Consider the following 21,356-nt stretch of genomic DNA (forward strand, 5'->3'; position numbering starts at 1 on the left):
AAACTCCACTTGTATTTTTCTTCTAACACCTTTTAATAAAAGTAAACAAAATGCTGTTATTCATACCTCTTCTCTATATATTGGTCCTGCGAGGAAATGAGCCATTTGACGGTGTCCTGCACGGATGGCAGAGCAATGAGTCGATCCTTCACTTCCACTTGTGACGAAGAATTCACCGAGTGCAATTTCAAACAGCGCTGTTTACCATGGGTGCATTTACAGGATCTCTCATTCTAAAAACACCAAATAGTTTATTAAAATCGAATACATCAGTATTTTTATTTCCTGACTAAATATGTATATTTCAAGAAAGCATCTTTGACGAACACAGTTTTGATCAGGCAGTGAATGAAGTGTTAATAAGATTACATTAAAATTACCTGAGTCCAGAACTGCAGCATCTTTCCTTGGGATTTAGACATTTCAAGAAGTTTCTCCATAACAGACACTCCAGGTTGGCCATTTCTTTCACTGGAGTTCTGAGAATATCTGAAAAGAGAATGATTAAGATAATGATAATTTACTCATTCTGCATCTAGTGACAGATCATAACGTGATTGTCTTTGGTATTAACTAAATCCAGTTGGTAAATCGTTATACACTCCATATACAGGCTTTAAAGTAATCTATAACCTCCATTAGTTTAGAGACCAACACACGGAATTGGTAAAGGAGAGAGGGGTTTATTTACCTTAATTTCTATGATAGGTAGCTTGATTTAAAACACCAAAGCAGGTTGCTAAAAAATATTTGAATTTTTAAGTGCTTCAAGATGTAAAAACTACTGGTTAATTTTGTCATAATTACATGGCTCGATTGGTAAATTACTTAGGCATGACTCCAGTGTAGGGATTCCAATCCCGGGATCCCGAGCTATTTTCGATACCTATGAATCCCGGGATTGATAAACATAATCCCGGGATTTTAGGATTGATTTTTTAATCAATTTTAATGGAAAATAAAATAAAGCAAAAATAAAATAGAAAAAATACTTTTAATAAAAAATAACTACATTAGAAATAAACTGAGTTTGAATGAAGTTTGATTTATACCCATGTGTAGGTTGCCGATTCTAGCATGATATCATACGTTTTACGGCAGTTTCACATTTGGCTGACTAATTAAATTTATGAAGCGGAAAGACCATAAGTACGCCATGATTATTTGCTTTACTATTTTAAATCTCGCTAATCCATTCATTATGTCTTTACTATCAGAAACAGCAATCTCATATGAAATTCACATTATTATCTATATTAAAATATTATTTACTCCATTAAACTTGTGTATTTCCAAGATTGAACGTATACAATATTAACAATAAATGTCTTAAATAGTATAAATTATACTAGATTTATTTTTGACCGATTTTATCAATGTTATTTGTAAATATAAAAATTTTATATTAACAATGAAAAAAAATGCCAATCCCGGGACCAGGATCCCGGGATTGTCAAATTGTAATCCCGAAATCCCGGGATCAGAATTTTGGCTCGGGATTGGATTCCCTACTCCAGTGGATGCGGGTTCGAGTTGTGTCGATGTTGATGAGTCGATGAGGGTGTCACATTTATTTCAAAAAGATTTTTAATTATATAATATGTTAAAGCAATGTTACATTCTCAAACCTTGTGAATTATTCGTTGAATAAAAAAAAAGTTTATTTACATATTATTGACATTTTACAGAGCCATTGAATTTTCATCATAATCAGATTTTAATATTAATAATACTATTTAGATGTTCGCCGCTTTCACCCCCACACCGCACATTCCCGGGTATATTCCCCATGCCTAGACACTCTGCGCATTTATTCTTGCGATGAACACCTGGCCTGCAGCTATATTCATTGGTGGAACGCTCACCTATGAGACGCTGTCAGATCCACAAGTGGTTATCGCGCGTGTGTGGTCTACGCCCAGTCGCACATTGCAAATCGTCTCAACTGGGATAGTCATAAATCAAAACTGGACGCAACATTCAACTTTCTTCCGTGCGCATAAGCGAGGCAATGGCGGGACAGTGACATCACGAGGCAAGCCAAAATGAATGACGAAGTGTGACATTTCAGGATTATACCTGCCCTGCGCATGTTGGCTGAAATTTGTTGCATGTAACACCAGCTGTTTTTGCCAAACTAAAAGGTTGCATTCATGCGGTGTACGTCGGTACATATAGAGTTACATGTATTCTGTGAATGTCAACAAAATCACATCGACACATTCGATGTTCTGCAGTCGAGACGAGTTTAGATGTGTGAGCCAGCTAACAGTTCTAATTATCAGAACCATTAGTGCCCGTTTGTGTCCTCCATACCTAGTAATATTCAATCATATTTTTGTGTGTACACCTTATTCGATTACATAATATTAGTGAGATTTAAGATATAATGCAACGTTAGTTATATAAATTGTTGCCTACAAGGATACATAAATATATTGTGTTTGCAATGTGCACTTAAATAATTAGACATATGTAATTCTATAAATAGGTTAAAGTTAGGTTGACAGCTATTTTGATTTTTTATATCATTATAAAGACTACTGGCAATAAAATAAATTCAAGAGAAATTATCAGATACATATAGGTATAGAAATCAGAAAAGGGTACTCAAGAGAGATATCTTCCCTTTAATGAGGAATGTTTAATATGTATACAATAAAGAGATTAAGATGGCATACCCAATGAATTCAGCAGAGTGTGATGAGTAGAGTTGCGAGTTGAGACTGAGGGGAAGTTCACTGTCAGGTGGAGGTCGGATCAGACTGAAAGCCATGGCGACGGTAACAAATATGGCGGGTAGCAGGATAACAGCAGACAGCAGCCACCAACTGCGACTGTAGTGCAACAGTCTCTTGCGGAGCAGGGCTACCAACTGGTTGAAATTACTTCCGCGCCATGCCACGTCTGCACACAATATTTCAATAATTTAGTTTCACAGTGAATTGACGGTGTTTAAATTCTGATTGATTTGAGTATTATACTATTCCATTTGAATTGTTTTTAGTGACCCGGGTTAGTTGTATATTTGCCATGAAGGTTTTCTTATCTTTGAATAAAAGTCATTTTTTAGTTTTAAAACATTTTTTTTCTTGTTAATTGGATGATATTTTAGTTATTTATGTTGACAGCTGTTTTAGGCTATAAAACCATCCTCGGAACGGTCTACGGATGGTGGAGCGAGAGAATATGTGTTAAAATCTGATTTACTTCTCGTTCACTACCAATCCGATTCCAACAGTGTAACAACCTATTTGTATAATTATATTTTATAAACATACTACGTTTTATTACCAATAATTTATTTGGGATTCAATATCTTTTGAGTCATTTGTCAAAAATTGAAGACAACTGCAGAATCAAGAGTTATAATACAACTAGTTCATATTATTACTCCTCTATCATACGTACCATGTAGGTCAATCTCTTTGGTTTCTAGTCTGAAACAACCATCGACATTCTTAAAAAATTATAGAATGAAAATGAAAGAAATAATTAGACTTCTATATCGAGACGTACACGTCACTGTGGCCGTTTCTGAAACTAAAACCGTTGCAATACCGCCAGCATGCAAAAAGCGCGTGGCGTAATACTTAAATCGCAAAAGAACCATGACATAGATGTCAATATATAGAAGCCGAACAGTAAATGTGGAACAAAAGTAAAAAAAAACATTTCACCTGCGGATACTATAGAAGCATCGGATGCACATTTCTCAGAGCTTAGATTGTCAGGAACATCGGGATCACACCGTTCAATGAGATCATTATCGATGGAGTTTTGGATCCACGAAGTCGCATGCCCATTCTGCTGAGGCGGCGTTTCTCCATCAGCCTCTCCACAGATGCTCAAGAATACTTGCTCCAGATTGCTGCAGTCCACTCCCATTGCTGAGTATTCCAGTTCGGACTTCTTGTTCTCCAACAGATTGGTTACACTTAAAAAGCTGAAAAAGACATGATAAATTACTAATTTATTCACTTCTGTAATTATATTGAGTTAAATCTGAGGATTGTAATATATATATCAGTGGCGAAGGGTGGAGGTAGGCTGTTAAGATCCGCCATAAATAGTGTACATTAAACTTTTTCAGACATACATATTTGTTTTCATTGAAATAAGACTACAATTTACAGATAGTGTTGGTTAGATTTTAAAATTCAATTAAACCCTGAGAAACCAAGCCATAATAGATAATAGTCAAAAAATACATGTCTATCTATAAAATATCTAAAATTATGCAATTAAATCATACATAACTTTGAGTATTTTATAGATAGAATAATATTTTTTATTTATTCTAGTTTGGTTTACGCAGGGCTTAATGAATTAAAAAAATGAACCAACAATATGTCTAATATGTAGTTTTAATCCAACGAAAACAAATAACTATGAATGAAAAAGTGTGCACAATTTTGTCGTATCGCCCAAATTAGACCAAATCTATTATGGTTTCGTTTAGGCAGGGTTTAATTGATTTTTAAAAACTAACTAACACCATCTGTAAATTGTAGTCTTAGTTCAATAAAAACAAATACATATGCCTAACAAAGTTTAGTGTGCACTATTTATAGCGAATCTTAACAGCCTACCTCCACCCTTCGCCACTGATATATATCATATTTGGTATTATATTTCATGTGATCATAAAATACTGATTTTTAGGATGAGAAAACATGACATGGGTACTGTGCGCCTTCTATATAATGACATCTACGTCATGGCGCTGTATGCGATGACAGTATTACGTCATGCACTTTTTGCATGCCGGCGGTATTGCAATGGTTTTAGTTCCAGAAACGACCGCGGTGACGTTTATGTCTCGATATAGAAGCCGCAGTCTATACATTTATTGAGGCGTCTAATTCCAAAAAGTGAAGTCCATATGTGGTCAAAATCGAGAAAAAAATACGCACGTATTCTTTGTATAATTTTACACAATATGTATTGATCTATAAATTCCAAAACGCGACATAACCCTACGAAAAAAAATATTTTAAGTCTCGATTTATTACAAAAAGCGCCAAGTCCGTGTTTCATATTATTTAAAGCTTGGTTGATTTCGCGCGTGTTTAAGTCAACCAATAAGGGAACATGCAATATTGAAAAGGGCGTCTCCCATGCTGTAGCATCGGGTAAACTCATGACAGTGTCACGGAAATATGTGCCTTAGGCGGAGTAAATTAAAAAGTGATGTACATGTAGCGCTACATCCAATTTTATTTTGCCTATATTTATTACATTTAAGAGTTTATCGGCTGAAACAAATTGCCATTTGGTTTTAATTTCGACATAGAATACAACGGAAAAAATAATCTCACGTTAAAACAAATAATTGAAGCTTGAAACATAAAAACGTTGTTTCCCGAAAATATTGAATTGTAGGCTTTTTGTAATTAGACGCCTCTATTTTACAAAGTCCTCAAAATAAAAATAAAACTCACTCATTACTTGATCCATTAGCATCCAAAAATGGCAGATTAACTTGTATGTCATTATTTTTGATTTCGGGTATGCTAGGATTCTTCACAAATTCATTAACGCACGCCATCAAGCATTTTGTTTTGATTTTCATATCAAGATGACTGTCTTTAGTGATTGCTTTGTCAAGAGTATCTCTTCCGATGAAATTGTCGGTTGAACCGTTGACCTCTTTAATTTTGTGGAGTATGGCAGGGTTTCTGAATAATGGCTGGTATGTGAGCGTGATTTTGTAGCCGTCTCCGTATTGATGCTTCAGTCCTAATGGTGAACCGCATGCTCGCACTTTCCCCTAAAATGATAAACAGGCGATTTAAAAATTTTTCTAATAGAACAAGGCTTTACAATATACTATTAGTGCTGGACAGTAATGGGCAAGTTAGGTTAGTTGTTTAGCAGAGGTATGTTCTGGTAAAAATCTATCATTCAATATAGGCCGATCGGTTATGGTCTGTTATGGAATCATGAGTTAGTTATAAATGTGGACACATTACCACTTGTTCATTGCGGGTGGTTTCTTTCATTTACAAAAGACAAGGATGGGAGCATAGATACATGCCATATATGATTGGTCAATTTCGATGGGTCTAGCTATTACAAGCATTATAGGATTGAGGATTTGACAATAGGTGCTTGAAGGAACAGTACTGGATTGTAGAGCGAAGATATGTGCGATATGTAAAAACCTTCTGTTAGCTTTCTCTGTTCATTTGTCATTTTCAGTAGCTATATACATACATAATATACAATAGAGTCCCGATTATCTAGGCTAATGGTGGGGAGAGGCGGGATGGATAAACGAAAAACACGGATAATCCGAACTATGGTCTTTTCTTTTTAAAATACTACTTATTAGGTATACATTTCTAAAGCAGACAATTATTTCAACATGTTTAATACTCATTATTTATTAAGAAAATCTGTGATGTTGGTTTGTTTGCAGGAAATTTTTAACGATTTTCTAATATCAGTTCGAATTTTCCTCAGAGCTATTATATCGTTGTATACATCGTATCGTGCACGGATAATCTGCAAACCAGATAATCCGCACACGGATAATCGGGAGTTTACTGTATATACATTCTTTTTAACACTACAACAGGCCATGAGGATCAACGACCGTTAGTAGTGTAATCATTAATATAAGTGAAAAAATCACAAACACCCAGGCATTGAAAAAACCACATAAATATATTGTAACCTCACCGGGATCGAACCTGGAAGAAAGCTAATGCTCTTACCTTATGCATTATGACTACAGTATCACTAAGGAGTTCCGCTTCGTCCAGGTGATGGGTGGTAAGAAGAACGGTCCGGTGAGCTTTTAAGCCGACTATGAGAGACCAGATTCCTCGACGAGCTACTGGATCTACTCCACTGGAAGGTTCGTCGAGCACCTACAATTAAAACAATATAAATTGATAAAATTAACTATTAATAGCCAGGGATCAATATACGAAAGTAACTATAAAAACATGGATCACTATGTTCACATGCTGGAAGTCAAAAACGCATGGAGCCGTGTGAATATTTAAAATTTGGTAATTAATTTAGACTGGTGTTTCCTTCTGGTTTCAATAGTCCCTGGCAGTGGACCTAGGAAGCTTCTTAAATATTCGGGTGAAGATCTGATACTATATAATATCTAATTATATATAACTATATGAAGAATATTAAATATTAAAATTACAATGCGAAAAACTAGCAGCATCTATAATTATTATTAATATGATATTGTTGGTCCAATAATTGTATTTAAAATTTATATAAACACCACTAGCGCTTTGGAAAAATAACAAAGATCATGAAATTTTATTCAGGTGTTATGGCCTACTATATAATATACCACTGTGACTTACTGTTTAAGATACTATTGTTACATGAGTAAAATTCATTCATTTCAATTGCCGCCATTCGACATGTGGTTTTCACGTAAGAGGACATTATAATATGATCTGGTGAAATACGTACAACAACATGAGGTCGAGCAATGAAGGCTAGCCCGACAGCTAGACGCCTTCTCAATCCACCCGAAAGCCTTCGAACTGGTTCGTCCGCCAAAGACCCCAAGCCCATCGCGTCTGACATGCTGAAAATTTAAAAATACATAGTCAAAAAGTTAAAAGCATTTGCAGACTGGTTGATTTTACCATTTTAAATAGAGTACAGAGCAAAATTTTATATTCAAATGTATGCTTTCATATGGCAATTGTAAAATGCGTGAAATGTCAAATTTAAGTTGAATTTTATTATACACAATTTAATCCTATGAATTTACCTGTTTAAGGCTTATTTTAGCAATATCTACATGTATTACATGCATGTCATTAACTAATTGGGTAAATCTGAAATTAAAGTGAAATGTCATAGAAGAAGTTCTCTTCAAATGAACTTGCAATGCGAAGTCACTTGTAGCTAACTTTATCAGTAGACCAGAAGGTCAGTTATCACTTTAGCTTGTTTTCGTTATTATCATTGGTCAAAATTAGTACGTTAGGAATTTTTTACACTAAACGTGATAAAACGGTTACTGACGGCTAACTTTAATTCTTGGTCAAATATATGTTCGAACGGCTGAACCCAAGCGGATAAAACCGAGCACGAGTGGATAAAGCCGAACTAGTGCCGAACCTCAGCCGACTCTATTACTATACTAAACGCTGGCCGAACACAAGAATTTTGTATTGACATATCAACATAACCTACAATTTTATTAGTCATGTCATATGGTTTTCGTTCCCGAATGTCGTAATGTGTGAAGTTTTTTCAATAAACATTCTCAAACAGTCAATATAACCTACAGTTTTGCCAGCCATGGAGATGTATACGTAACTATATTTCGAAACATCTTGCATCTCAATTCTCAATATGTAAAATTGACGTACTCTGTCTCATTCTCACGTTAGCACGCCAAACAGAGCCGCAGTTGAATGATATCACCTTTTGACAGTTCAGACGGTTAACTTTTTTACAAAATTAACAGCCAGAATAAGTAAAGTAATAATTGTGATATATGTATCACAATTAGCTGTTTTTCGATGTTAAGTGATACGTTAGAATAAGCCCGCAGAGGTCCTTTTTTTGCAACAATTTCATACATTTAGGCTCCATCTCTATAGAAGAAGGTTTTTTCAACATACCTATCAACCTCATATTTGACTTGATCAAAAGTATTTCCAGTTTTGAGTTGAGCGTAGTAGACGAGATGCTCTCGAGCTGTCATGTCTTCGAGGAGTACATCAAACTGTGGGCAGAGGCCGATGTGGTTCTTCACCTTCTCCCACTCAGCAGTTCCCTTCTCGTCTTCCTTGTGGTCATTGATTGTGATCTTACCTGAGTCTTGTTTGATCATGCCCGTGATTATTTTGCTGCAAAAAATATAAAGATATAAACTTGGTTTTTCACCTAATGAGTGAGGGTTAAAGCCTTTAAGAGAGGAGATCTTTAATTTGAAATTAAGATTTTTAATTAGAATATGCAAAATGAAAATAATTGCGTGAAAGGGGTGACCCCACTTCTGTGTGCATTGCACAAAAAAGAATGAGACGAGAGACGCAGAGGAAAGATTCGTTGCTTGCCGAAAAGGCATGTTTGAATAATTTGGTAGACGTAAAGATAATCCATGCTCTAATTTGTTAAAATAAATCAACTCACATGAGTGTAGTTTTTCCAGCTCCATTATGACCTAACAGTGTGGTGATGTGACCTCTCTTCAAGTCGAGAGATACTTCATCCAAAGCTCGTCTATTTCCATATTGCTTTGTCAGGTTGGTTATTCGAACACCAATTAGGTCTGAGTTGCCGACTTCTCCACTCGATGTCTCCTCTGTTTTTATTTCACCAGTCGCTACGCTATCACCTGCAGATAAATTGTTAATCAATGTACAATTTGAAATATAATTATAAAAATTGATAATTCTTCTTTGATGTTGGGACTTCATGACATAGGATAATGGCATGTATGGTGGATTGGCTCCACCTGTCTCATCATTCAATGACATGCAGGATATGTGGTAGTTGGAAAACACATAGCACTCCTAATTTGGTATATCCATTTGGAGGCATGTCCTTTATGATTTTCAGACAGACAGACCGAGGATAGTGTGTTGCAAATGTCGAGCTCATTGATAATTGACTGAGTTATCTTTTTGGATGCCCATGACACTCTCAAAATTCATTTCCAGCACCACATTTCATTATGTCTATTTTTTGTAATTTTCATGTTGCCACTGTTCCAATTTCAGAGGTATAATATATCTGTGGTAGTTGTTAAATTTATGATAAGTACAATACATTAATTTTCATATAATTACAAAATACATACAATTTCATTAAAAGATAATTGATACTTTAATTTCTCTCTGTGAACCAAGAAAAAAATTGTAACGGTAAATGATATTAAACTAATCAAAAAAAAAATGATTAAATATTATCATTATTTCAATAATTTGGATTGATCAAAACTGTATACCTATTTCGAAATCATCAACTTTGTACATAACATAATTTGACCGAAGATAATACGACAAATCTAGTTATGTTTTTAGTCTTCCAAATGGTTTTAGTTTTCAACAAATTCATAACAATTTAATGAACAGTATTTTTAGATAGATTTGTCTGGGATGTAGAAAATTTACTTACGGAAGCACATTGAGTTGATGATCCAAGCGATGAGACCATAGAGAATGGAATCGAAGAGTACCATGAATGTTGAGAGGGCAACACTCATGCTGTCGTTTACGTCGGGGGCACTCCAGAAGTTTTGAAAGTTGAGACCAGAGCCCTGCACCTCGTAGCGGGCCGCAAACAAAATGCCATAGCAGAAGCCAGTCGACATTGACAAACTCTGAAATGATTTATTTAATTCATCAGGTGACCTGAATGTATCGTTAAGATTATCGGTTATGTGAACTAGTTGTTAACTGTGAAATGTTGTATCAGAAATATATGGTCGTTTATTAAAGACCGTCCAACCTCTTTGTGTCGTATAGTACCGAGATAAAATTCATGTCTAAATAAAACATGGTTCTTGTCGGTTTACAGGAAGCCAGCGGCAAACAAATTTTGAAAATAGCTGATATACTGGATTATTTGTTTGGTTAGGTTAGGTTTTCATTCTTGAATTTTGCCAAAATCAGCTATGAAAATTGAATTAATGTTCATATCGAATCTAATATAATTGGAGACCGCATAGTATACGGTCATCTCTTTCCAATAGAAAGCTCACGGCAAACTGTGGTACGGTGAAATGTTTTACGTATAATTTACATGTAACCGATATGGATATGCAATATTTCTTACAAGAATAATTGAAATATGTTATGCATTTACGCGCTCTACAAATCCGTGCATGCATGGTCGGCCATAGAAAATGAGTGTGTATAAACGCTGCGCTTTACATTCACTACATTAGTGCCGGTCGGTTGTTTTAAATAAATTAATATATTGTATACAATATACCGCCATCTCTTGTATTCATGGTGACATTTTCATCTGATAAAGAAGTCTTTATGAAATACTTTTAATATATTTCTGAATAATGATGTTTCTAAGGTTTTATTTTTTCATAGAAATTCGTGACCCGCCAGGTACAACAGTTTTAATACCTCCCTGTATTTAAAGGGTTAATACAAATCAAATATCCAAGTGTTATAATAGAAATTTAAAAGGATAAAAATATAAATTTGTATCTTTTAAAAGGTTCTGAAATATTAAATATTTAAGAAACTGTGAGGTAACAACATCACAGAACAGATCATGTTAAAGGAAGAATTCTTCTAATTAAATACCTACCGTAAATAATTTCTGAGGCAGAGATAGACCGGCTTCCATGGCGATAACGATGACATAAGGCATGAATGAAAGTAGATACAAGATGGCGGCACTGACTGCTCCCAGACTTGCAGATCTGAATAACGACGACACCAAGTAGCTGAAAAGAGAAAATTTAGATTATAGTAGTATTAGATATTAGGTAGTAAATTAAGTTTTCTACATTATAATATTTTTTTCACTTATTCATTCATCATCGGCATCACACGCATTGATGCACTATGGCAGCTTCCAGGATATGTCTTCAATTCGTTCACCGCCTTAGCCTTCTTGTGTCCTTTTCTTCACATTGCTTGAAGATGCCAAAATTCGAAACCAAGGTTGTAAAAATGACTCAAATAGAATATTAAAATAACTTAAATAAATTGGAATTTAGACGCAAATTCCATTAAATATCCTCAGTTTATAGAATTTTATTAATTTTTAGTTTGGCCTTACCAAAACATGACGATGGAGAATCCAAAGTTGAGCAGCATTAGGTACAGCAGACCGGGGTTGGTGTTGGGTAGGATCCCGCCCACTTTCAGGACAAAGCACAGAGCTCCCATTGTGAAAAACACCTCGATGGCCGATGCCATAAACCAGGAGAGGGTGTGCCATCGACGACGCATGCCCATCACACACATCAACTGTAATATTGAGGGTCAAAGAGTCAATTGTCATTCATTTTCAATCTCCACATTTTGGAGGAAAAGAAATGCTTAAATAAACGTAACATGCAACCAGAGTTTGGAGTATAATTAAAGTACTTTGGAGCATTTAAAATGAAGGCTGTAAGTATGCTTACAATGGTGGCATGTTTTAATGATTATTTATTATATACATATGACATACACGATTTATTGTGATTGTTCATCTAAATATTATACATCATCTCTGTTCTGGCAGAACACACTAACTGGAGAATACTAGTTTTGAGTAATTTGACTTTGAAGTTGTTAAAATGTTTGAAATGGTCTATCATGTGAGTTTATTAAGTAATCGTAAAAAGGATGACTTTAAAATAAAGACTGTTTATTTATTAAGAAGGTTTCCAGACGGTAAAGTTTGAAATAAGGAACATTTTGGTACTAACTCAATATGTCATTTTTTCGAATTAGTGTTTTCTGCCAGAACAGTGACGAATTATATAATGATAGTTCAATGTATTAGATTGCTTATCTAGGCATAATAATTTAAATGATCTGTCCTTGTGCAAGCAGTTAAGGGTGCATTTGGTTCTGGTACAAGTCAACAGGTTTCATATTGGAAATGGTTACTTAATGTATTTTGTAGTAAATTAAACTAATTATATAAACTATAATATGTAGTTGTAAATTTAATGATTCATGGATTTGACTGAGTGAATTTGAAATCACATATTAAATTCAAATACTTGTAGATTTAACAGATGCCTGCGATAACAGTGTGAAGTTAGTTAATAATGAATCTAGTGCGAAGTGACTAATCATTAATCCTGGTAGCCTTTTTTTTCAGTTTCATATTCATAGATTTGGCCTTCGTCAATATAGAGTAGGGTTTCTGGAACATCGTTGTATACAACGCAATATAACATATTATTGTAGACTTACATCAGTGTTTCCAGATTCCCTCTCCCACACCATACTCCTCACAATGGACGAGACGGTGAGAATGAGACAAAAGAAGAAGGCGACAATCAGCGCCTGCGACTCGTACATTATTGTTTGGAAACTGAAAACATTGGCATTACGTTACTTAGTGTATTTTTATATGTATACAGTTGGACCTCGATATAATGGACTAATGCGGGTGAGGTGGTATTCGTTTAAGCCGAAAGTCCGTTATATAAAAACACAAACAAAATCCTATTTATTCGTCTTTGGCTGATATATCCAGACACACCCGTTGTGGAGTGACGTTAATGTTTGATGTCGATGCGCTTGCTTTCGGTAATCCTGCTTTGAAAAAAGAATCAAGTTTTGTTTGCACTTTTCAAGTCTGCTGTTTTTTTATTGAATGAATTTTACTGAATTTCGTTACCTGACGAATAGTCAATAAATGTTATTAGATTATCATGCGCAGAATTTTGTCTACAAGCGGTGACAGTTGGATTTATGCATGTATAACATTAACAGGATATTTTTAACAACAGTCATATTTGACCGGATGTTTTGTCCGCTATATACGAAGCAGTGGCGAAGGGTGGAGGTACGCTGTTAAGATCCACCATAAATAGTGCACACTAAACTTTGTTAGTTATATGTATTTGTTTTCATTGAAATAAGACTACAATTTATAGATGATGTTGGTAAGTTTTTAAAATTCAATCGAGCCCTACGTATATAGTATAATAGTCAAAAAATAATCGTTTATTTATAAAATATCTAAAATTATGCAATTTAATCATACATAACTTTGGATATTTTATAGATAAAATAATATTTGTTTGTATTATAGTTTGGTTTAGGCAGGGCTTAATGAATTTATGAGCCAACAATATGTGTAATATTATGTACCTATTCTTAATTCAACGAAAACAAATAAGTATGAATGAAAAAATGTGGACAATTTTGTCATATCGCCCAAAATATACCAAATCTATTATGGTTTGGTTTAGGCAGGGTTTAATTGATTTTTAAAAACTAACCATCACCATCTGTAAATTGTAGACTTAGTTCAATAAAAATAAATACGTATGACTAACAAAGTTTAATGTGCACTATTTATGGCGGATTTTAACAGCCAACCTCCACCCTTTGCTACTGATACGAAGTCTGTTATATCGAGGTTCTGCTGTATTACAGAAACTTTTATTATAATATATCATAGACAATCCTTTCATAGCTATGTAAGTTTTTACATGATAAAAAGAAAAAGACAATGGTGTCTACAAAACAAAGCAGACAACAAAAGAGTTCTTAATTTAAATCCTATTTTAGAAAAGATTTCTATAAGGTTTGACATATTCATCATTTGTGATATTTTGACATTCATGCCATCAGTTTTGACATTTCGCATAAGGCAAATGGGATCGATTTATTGATCAGCCTATTTGTACGATTGTGCATCAATGCGGTTTTATAATATGTATTGCTATTGTGCAGTTAAATACGTGGTTGTCAAAACTGACAGTGGGCTCTGTACAATTTTTACAATTATGGGCATCTCCATCAACGGTAGTAGACAAAATTTTACACCGCATTAATTAGTATTATGCACTGTATGCGAACAGTATGTTCCTTATCTTATGAAGTTACAGAGGGGTAGTTTCATAAATATCAGTCACAATTGAAGTAACATTATGTTAAAAAGACTACAAAACCTTTGACCTTTTTTTTGCAACCAGAGTCAAGTAGTTATATTGTGAGTATATTATGCATATAATTGAAACTGCTAAAAACTCATGAGTAAATGAGTCTGATTTTACTGATTCTACAATCTCAGTATGTTATGATAAATAATTACATATTTACGAGTTTTCTGAAGAATTTAAGTCTATATATAATCAAAATTAATGATGTTACCTATGTATTTGAATACTTACTCATCTCTAGTCCAACACGGGTAAGGAATCTGTTGAGTATAAATGCCCCATGAGTTCTCTGTATCAAATTCTGAGCTCAAATCAGTCAATGATTCATTCTGAATGGATCTTTTAGTTAGTCGGTCAGTCGCGCTGGTAGAAATGATGGCTTTGTCGATAAGATCTTGCAACTGGACGAACCCTCGGAAGTATCTTAGGTTATCGATGAATTCTGCTTCAGGATCCGGTGTCCAAAACCTAATAAATATAATATTTATAATTGTAATATTTAAAAAGAGAATAAATGGATATTGAGATAAAAATATATTAAAAGATCATAGCAAATACAGAATGAAAAATGCTGTAACTTCCCTAATATAATATTAGATAATAAGTTCAGACCAGTGGAATTTTTCTCTCTTCAAAAACTGTAATATTTCATGGCTCTCTACTCTCTGAATGGAACTTCAGGGCACCCTCGAATGCTATGCCCCTCGTTTTAGATGCACTAAATGGCAACAGCCATCTCTAAACCAGCTAAATCCACAGATTGAAATGTGTGGAGGCAAAATGCCACAGTATAAAGATACTTACCGATTTTTAATTCGGCTGGATGAGGGAATGTTGTCAATATCCATTCTAATTTTATATTTAATACTCGTAGGTAGTTTACTGTTCACGCTTCTTTCATTGGTGTCCAGGAATACAATCCCTGAAAAATAATACCAAAGATAGTCATTGATTCACATTGTTTACTATGACTTATTATTTAATGATAGATTTGAATTGTGGGACCCACCAGCCATAAATTCATTGGTTTTCATGAGAGACGCAGCTCTGGTTTCCAAGGACAATTCATTTTGAGCGGGAGTAAATCTGTCCAGGCCGATGCAGTCTGTCATTTGAGAAATTCTGGATATGAGACGGCCCAAGTCCTGGAATATTATCAAATAATTAATATAATAGTTACCGATTTCAAAAAATGATTAACTTGTGGTTTGACAAAAACATAAAAGGAAACATAATACCATCGACTGAGGATACTTGATGTAATTTGAATTTAAATTCTAATTGATTTATTACTTTTGTTCTATTTGTTTGGAATCATTTTTTGTGACCCAGCATGTATAGATAATTCTCGTTTAAGCCGCATTTAGACCAAGGGAGTGAATAATTGTTCTTCCCCCACTCCAGTGAAATTCTCTTGACGTAAACGCTTTTTGTTGGGCGAGTATAAGAATTTCGTTGGAGTGGGGGATGAACAAACATTTGCTCGCTTGGTCTAAATGCGGCTTTATATAACAAATTAATACAATAAAAGAATGTGAAAACCTTATAACAAAATAAAGAAGCAAATATAAAAATTGGTGTTGCAATTTTGAAGTCTATGGAAATAGCATAAAGTCATTATATACATTCAGCAAGCGCATCAATATAATAATAATAATACATTACTCATTAATAATAGAACTAGGTAAAGTGCTGGGAACTTAAATAAAATTAGGTAATGAAAAATGTCACTAAATATATTAAATAAACAATGTCAATCCATAATCGGTAAATTGAATGAATCAACAATGGTACAAAATGTCAGGGTTTAAGAAGGTATATTAAAAACGACATCAATTAGAATAAAAGGTAACATTACTTGTGTATTTTCAATTAACCGCACAGAATATGTAACTACATTCTCATGTATATTCAGTATTGACTAAAAAATTCATTAGTAATAATTATACCATGGAATCCGTAAACTGGGATATAATCTCATCTAGGTTGATTTCTGTCATGTCGATATTAGCTGCCGTATCATTATCACTATTAGACGGGGCAAATTTAAGAAGGGCATTTCTGATGAAGGTGCTCTGCATTAGTTTTTGCATTGTGGTTAGACTCTCCTTGTGTAAAATAATTTCATCGAGTGATTCAAAACCTTCTGAAAAACCTTTTAGGAGAGATGTCAGTTGACCAATTTGTGAAAAGCTGCTGTTTGCCTGAAAAAATAATACATGATATTTTAGTACCTTTCAATCCATTTATTTATTGTTTTGTATGTCTTATAATAGTGTATTTATATGAAACACATTTACCTCTTTAATGATTTGTCGAATCCTGGGTGTATCAGGTGTGTATAGTATCTTCCCCATGAGGAAAGGCTTGGCATAACTCCATAGAATTTTACCTCCTCCCATGCCGACTACTTCTTTATATAAATTACGGCAATAATCAGCTGAAATTATTTAAATTAATAGATATTATTATATAATATAGCCACACTTATTATTCACTCATCTGCCATACATTTATTTTATTGTCTATGGTCAATTAAATAAAAGTGTATTGTGACCAGTGACACACGAAGCTAACTACTACAAACTGTTTTACTTCTCTTGATCATCCGACTTAATCCTAACAATAAAACTCTTGTTTATTCCGAAAACCAAAATTCGTCAAATTACAAAATATGTCAAAAGTTTAAATGAAGATAAAGACAAATGCGCTGGATTGTTTTTTGATGTATTGAAAGCAATAGCCATAAATATTTTGAATTAAGAATTATAGGAAAAATTTTATAAGAAAATATTCTCATGGGTTTTGAAAAACTGATAACAAATTCAAGTTGGTGTTTGAAATTATGATGTTTTACTGTAGTGTTCAGCGTTGTACTGCAGTGTAGTGTTGATTTAAATGAATTATTGATTTACCATATAGGATAGGTTTCTAGCTAAATTTATAAAGATTTCATGGATATACAATTTAAGACAGTTCGTAAAGCATTCGGGGCCGTTCATTGATCGGTGTATTGATATTAAATGGTATGCAGCCAATGAGCTGTCGAAAAAATCAGTATGGGGCGGTTTTCAGTAAATGGGAATTTATATCGCTATGATGCAGATGAGCAAACACCGAAGATGGGCAATGTACGATTGAGTTAAAGAATATAAATCAATACATACATATTATTGTCACACTATACATTATCTGTATAGACAAACAAGATTTACTTACAGAATTAGTTGTAATTAGAAACAGAATGAACAATATGGAATATTAACAATTTATCTAAATTACTGTATGCAATTTGGTAAAAGAATATTTTCAATTCAACCATGTCTGATCCTAATAGGATCATATGGGCGTCCACAGAGTAGAGGTTTGTATTAACAGATTTTGTTTTTTTTTTTTACGAGAAACGGATGTTAGCCACTTGCTCAACCTTTTAGGTCCATACCCTGACTCACACAAATTGAAAAACAATATGTGTACTTGCCAGACCCAGGATTCGAACCTTGGACCCACGGCGTTATAGTCCAACGCTTAAGCCGCGCGGCCAAAGTGGGCGTTAAAGAATATTACATAATTTATAATGCAATTTATGTATTTAATACTTACTAGGCAGAGAATCCAATTGCTTCTGATCATGTTCAATATTGTTGTCTTTAGTTGCTGCGATCACTTTGTAAAATCTGTTGACATTTGTGTAGAAAGGTGTACCACACATCAGCTTTCCTGAATCCACAAAGAAGTCGGGATCTACAAAAAGAAAACAAAAATATTACATGACAAGTTAAATCTGAAACTATGTAAGTGTTATAGATATGGCACCATCTTCTATAATAAATTTGAAAATTGAGTGTTCATGTCGGTTGTCACCATTATAAATATTATAATTAGGCGGCAAATAATGCTTGCTCCATGCGATTTCTATTTACTTTGTCGAAGGTTGAGTGTGAAGTTTTTGTTACATTAAGAAAATATTTAGATTTGTTAGGTAACTTTTATTGACCGGTACTTAAAGGTTTAATTTATAGTTTAGAATAATTTATGGAACATTAAGGCTATACCTCAGTTGAGGCACGGTCTAAAAAGATCGTGGCTAGGCGATACGCGGATTGCGGGTCGCGGGTGCAAATGACGCATGCCAAACGAAATATAATGTGTCATATAAATCCAACATGCGTCCATTTAATGTTCTATTAGTAACAATAATCATATATTCATTGACATGTATTCTTTAGTAAATGGGTAACGTTTTTAGTCATCTTTACACGATTTAAGAATTAATACCCCCGTCGCCATCACGAAACAAATTAACGTGTTCCCAGCTCGACGTTCTCTCTCCGAATGGCAGCGAGTCCAAAATTTTGTCACGCCTATAGTTGAAAATTATTTACCGTTTCACTGAGTATCGCCTTAATATTATTGCTGGTACAAAAATATTTTAGTTTTACATTGTGAAATATTATGAAATGGACATTTTGAAAGACGGCTGTATACGATGGCTCGGACTGAAAATATAATGAATTTATCGACGGGTAGTGATTATAATGTACATAATTGTTTTTACCCTGGGTAAAATTGGCTTTTTATTACTAAATATAATAACAATATAGGAATATATGGAATTCATACTGTTCAGAAGACTGGATATTCCTGAAGCATTTTGAAAGGATTTGATGAGAGGTTCATTTTCGACAATCTGTGAGAGGTTTGTGAAGACTGGTCCCAACGCCGGCACTAGACTTGCAGCTTCTCCGAGAACTTTGAAGATTTTCTCCCCTTCTTCCTCGGTTAGTTTGGAAGCCCTCATTAATTGTTTCATTGTCGTATTGATTACCTGTGTTAACATGTTTTTAACGGTATTAAAAGTTTTCTGCACATAAAACTACTGTTTATATTGCATTAGAAAGTATGGATTATTAATTTTCAATATATTAATTAAACAATAATAACAATGTAATACAGATGAGTGTGAAAATCTAATCCGTGAATAACAGATTTATGTGTAAAAGAGAAAAATTATTCTCTGGATTTGATCCGATTAAATCTAAAAGATTAATTTAAATATTTAAAACTATGAAATTACGATAATATTCTAATCCAGTTTCACAGGAGACTATAAGAAAACTAGTGGCGCACGTAGGACAAAATATAATTTACCCTCGGTAAATCGAGGGTCAACTGTAAATTGATAATTTAATTAATATAATCAGCGCAAGAAATCTTTTTCATACTTACAATGTCGATGACAAAACTAAAGTTGATCTTTTGCAGGAATACAAGAGATATATTTTTAGCTGTGGCATCATCCAAATCACAAAAAGTCTCACTGATATTTTGTAAACTTTGTTGAGACGTGTGAACCAACTTTTTGAGAAGTACCGGTTTGCAAATGTATTCGGAAATATGTATCGTTCCATCCTCACTTTTCAAAAGCTGTAAATAATATGAAAGAACTAAGTGAGTACAAAGTCAATTAGCCGCATACCAATAATACAGTCAAAGTTTAAATATATTATGATCTGTCATCTATGACAGATAGGTATAAGATTTTTAAACAAATACAGACCTCTATAAAATCAATCAAAACCCTGTAAAATAAAAATGTTAATTGATTACCTATAACAGTGGTGGCGAACCTATGGCACGCGAGATGATTTTGCATGGCACGCGTTTGAAGAGAAAAAAACTATAATAATATCTAATAATTGACAAATCGCATTGTATAAAAAATAGCAGGCTAATACTCTTCAAGAAAAAGCATGACGTTTAATTTATTTTAAGTATAATTGCATAGGTCGATCCTTAGACTTTATGCGGCACATATAATATTATCGCATTAACCTCATTAGGCGGCGGGAAATGCCGCTTCGCGAACTCAATTTACAATGCTTGAGACCACTGTTGCGAGAGAATAACTTATGTGATCGGAACAATTCTGGTGTCAATTTGTGGGTAGGTAAATAATTAACAAATTAATATATTTACAAACAATATCATTTCTACCCACAATAAATGACTGCGCCAAATAAGAAACAAAAACTTGATGAAGCTAGTACATAGTAGTAATTATTCTAGCAGACAGTTTCAAAATTGGTGGACCGAAATATATGGCATAATTGAAAAAATGGATAAAGCTATATGTGTGCTATGTTCTGTGAGTGGTATCTGGAACATCATAATTTTTTAATAGAATTTTTGAAAACTATTTTTTCAAATAACTGCTCGGCACATAAGACAGTTGAAAAATTATATTTGAGAAATTTTGGCACGCATACGTAAAAAGGTTCACCAACCCTGACCTATAACATAGCTTCATAGATGTTAGTATAAAAGGACTCAAATGGAAGAGTACAAAACTTAAATCAAATTGAATTTAAAGGAATATTGTTAAAACAGAGAAAAGCAATACTCACAGGGGCAATATCCAGGCTAGCATTTTGAATATCTTCAGCCAAGCGAGAGCTGATGTTTAATCTCTTTTGAAGTTCCATTTTAAGATCATCCCAGTCACGAAACACTTCATTCAGTTTAACTGAAACGTAATGTAAAGAATCGGTAATTTAATTATGTTCTATTTAGGTAATACAATAATATCCGATGAAGCTATCGAAAGTTCTAAGACATATTGGTAAACTTACTTTTCATATTAAAATTTGATGTTATGTCTTCTTTGAATGATCCTAAAGATTCGAGTCCTTTCGACAAACTCATTAAATCATTCTCAATATGAGAATCATTCAGTAGAGGATGCAGCTCACCAATTATTCCATTTAGG

The 21,356-nt window shown here is 33.8% G+C and overlaps 1 protein-coding gene across 1 annotated transcript in view; it reads right to left on the bottom strand.

The window, feature by feature from the left end:
• The window catches only part of ldd (lipid droplet defective), a 187,042-nt gene that overhangs the window by 18,076 nt on the left and 147,610 nt on the right, over positions 1 to 21,356 (bottom strand). Inside the window, exons 30-52 of the mRNA XM_085961289.1 lie at positions 21,220 to 21,356; positions 20,995 to 21,113; positions 19,817 to 20,014; positions 19,211 to 19,415; positions 18,191 to 18,331; positions 16,888 to 17,027; positions 16,537 to 16,791; positions 15,597 to 15,732; positions 15,392 to 15,509; positions 14,819 to 15,055; positions 12,885 to 13,005; positions 11,752 to 11,942; positions 11,275 to 11,413; positions 10,123 to 10,327; positions 9,136 to 9,340; positions 8,622 to 8,849; positions 7,453 to 7,570; positions 6,723 to 6,878; positions 5,445 to 5,773; positions 3,681 to 3,946; positions 2,682 to 2,907; positions 381 to 489; positions 67 to 233 (exon numbers count right to left, since the gene is read on the bottom strand). Coding sequence (XP_085817415.1) covers positions 67 to 233; positions 381 to 489; positions 2,682 to 2,907; positions 3,681 to 3,946; positions 5,445 to 5,773; positions 6,723 to 6,878; positions 7,453 to 7,570; positions 8,622 to 8,849; positions 9,136 to 9,340; positions 10,123 to 10,327; positions 11,275 to 11,413; positions 11,752 to 11,942; positions 12,885 to 13,005; positions 14,819 to 15,055; positions 15,392 to 15,509; positions 15,597 to 15,732; positions 16,537 to 16,791; positions 16,888 to 17,027; positions 18,191 to 18,331; positions 19,211 to 19,415; positions 19,817 to 20,014; positions 20,995 to 21,113; positions 21,220 to 21,356 — 4,146 coding nt within the window. The remainder of the gene's footprint in view (positions 1 to 66; positions 234 to 380; positions 490 to 2,681; positions 2,908 to 3,680; positions 3,947 to 5,444; positions 5,774 to 6,722; positions 6,879 to 7,452; positions 7,571 to 8,621; positions 8,850 to 9,135; positions 9,341 to 10,122; positions 10,328 to 11,274; positions 11,414 to 11,751; positions 11,943 to 12,884; positions 13,006 to 14,818; positions 15,056 to 15,391; positions 15,510 to 15,596; positions 15,733 to 16,536; positions 16,792 to 16,887; positions 17,028 to 18,190; positions 18,332 to 19,210; positions 19,416 to 19,816; positions 20,015 to 20,994; positions 21,114 to 21,219) is intronic.

Source organism: Rhyacophila brunnea, unplaced genomic scaffold (genome assembly GCF_057557595.1).
Source record: "Rhyacophila brunnea isolate RB1 unplaced genomic scaffold, BYU_Rbru_1.0 scaffold_12, whole genome shotgun sequence".
NCBI lineage: Eukaryota > Metazoa > Arthropoda > Insecta > Trichoptera > Rhyacophilidae > Rhyacophila > Rhyacophila brunnea.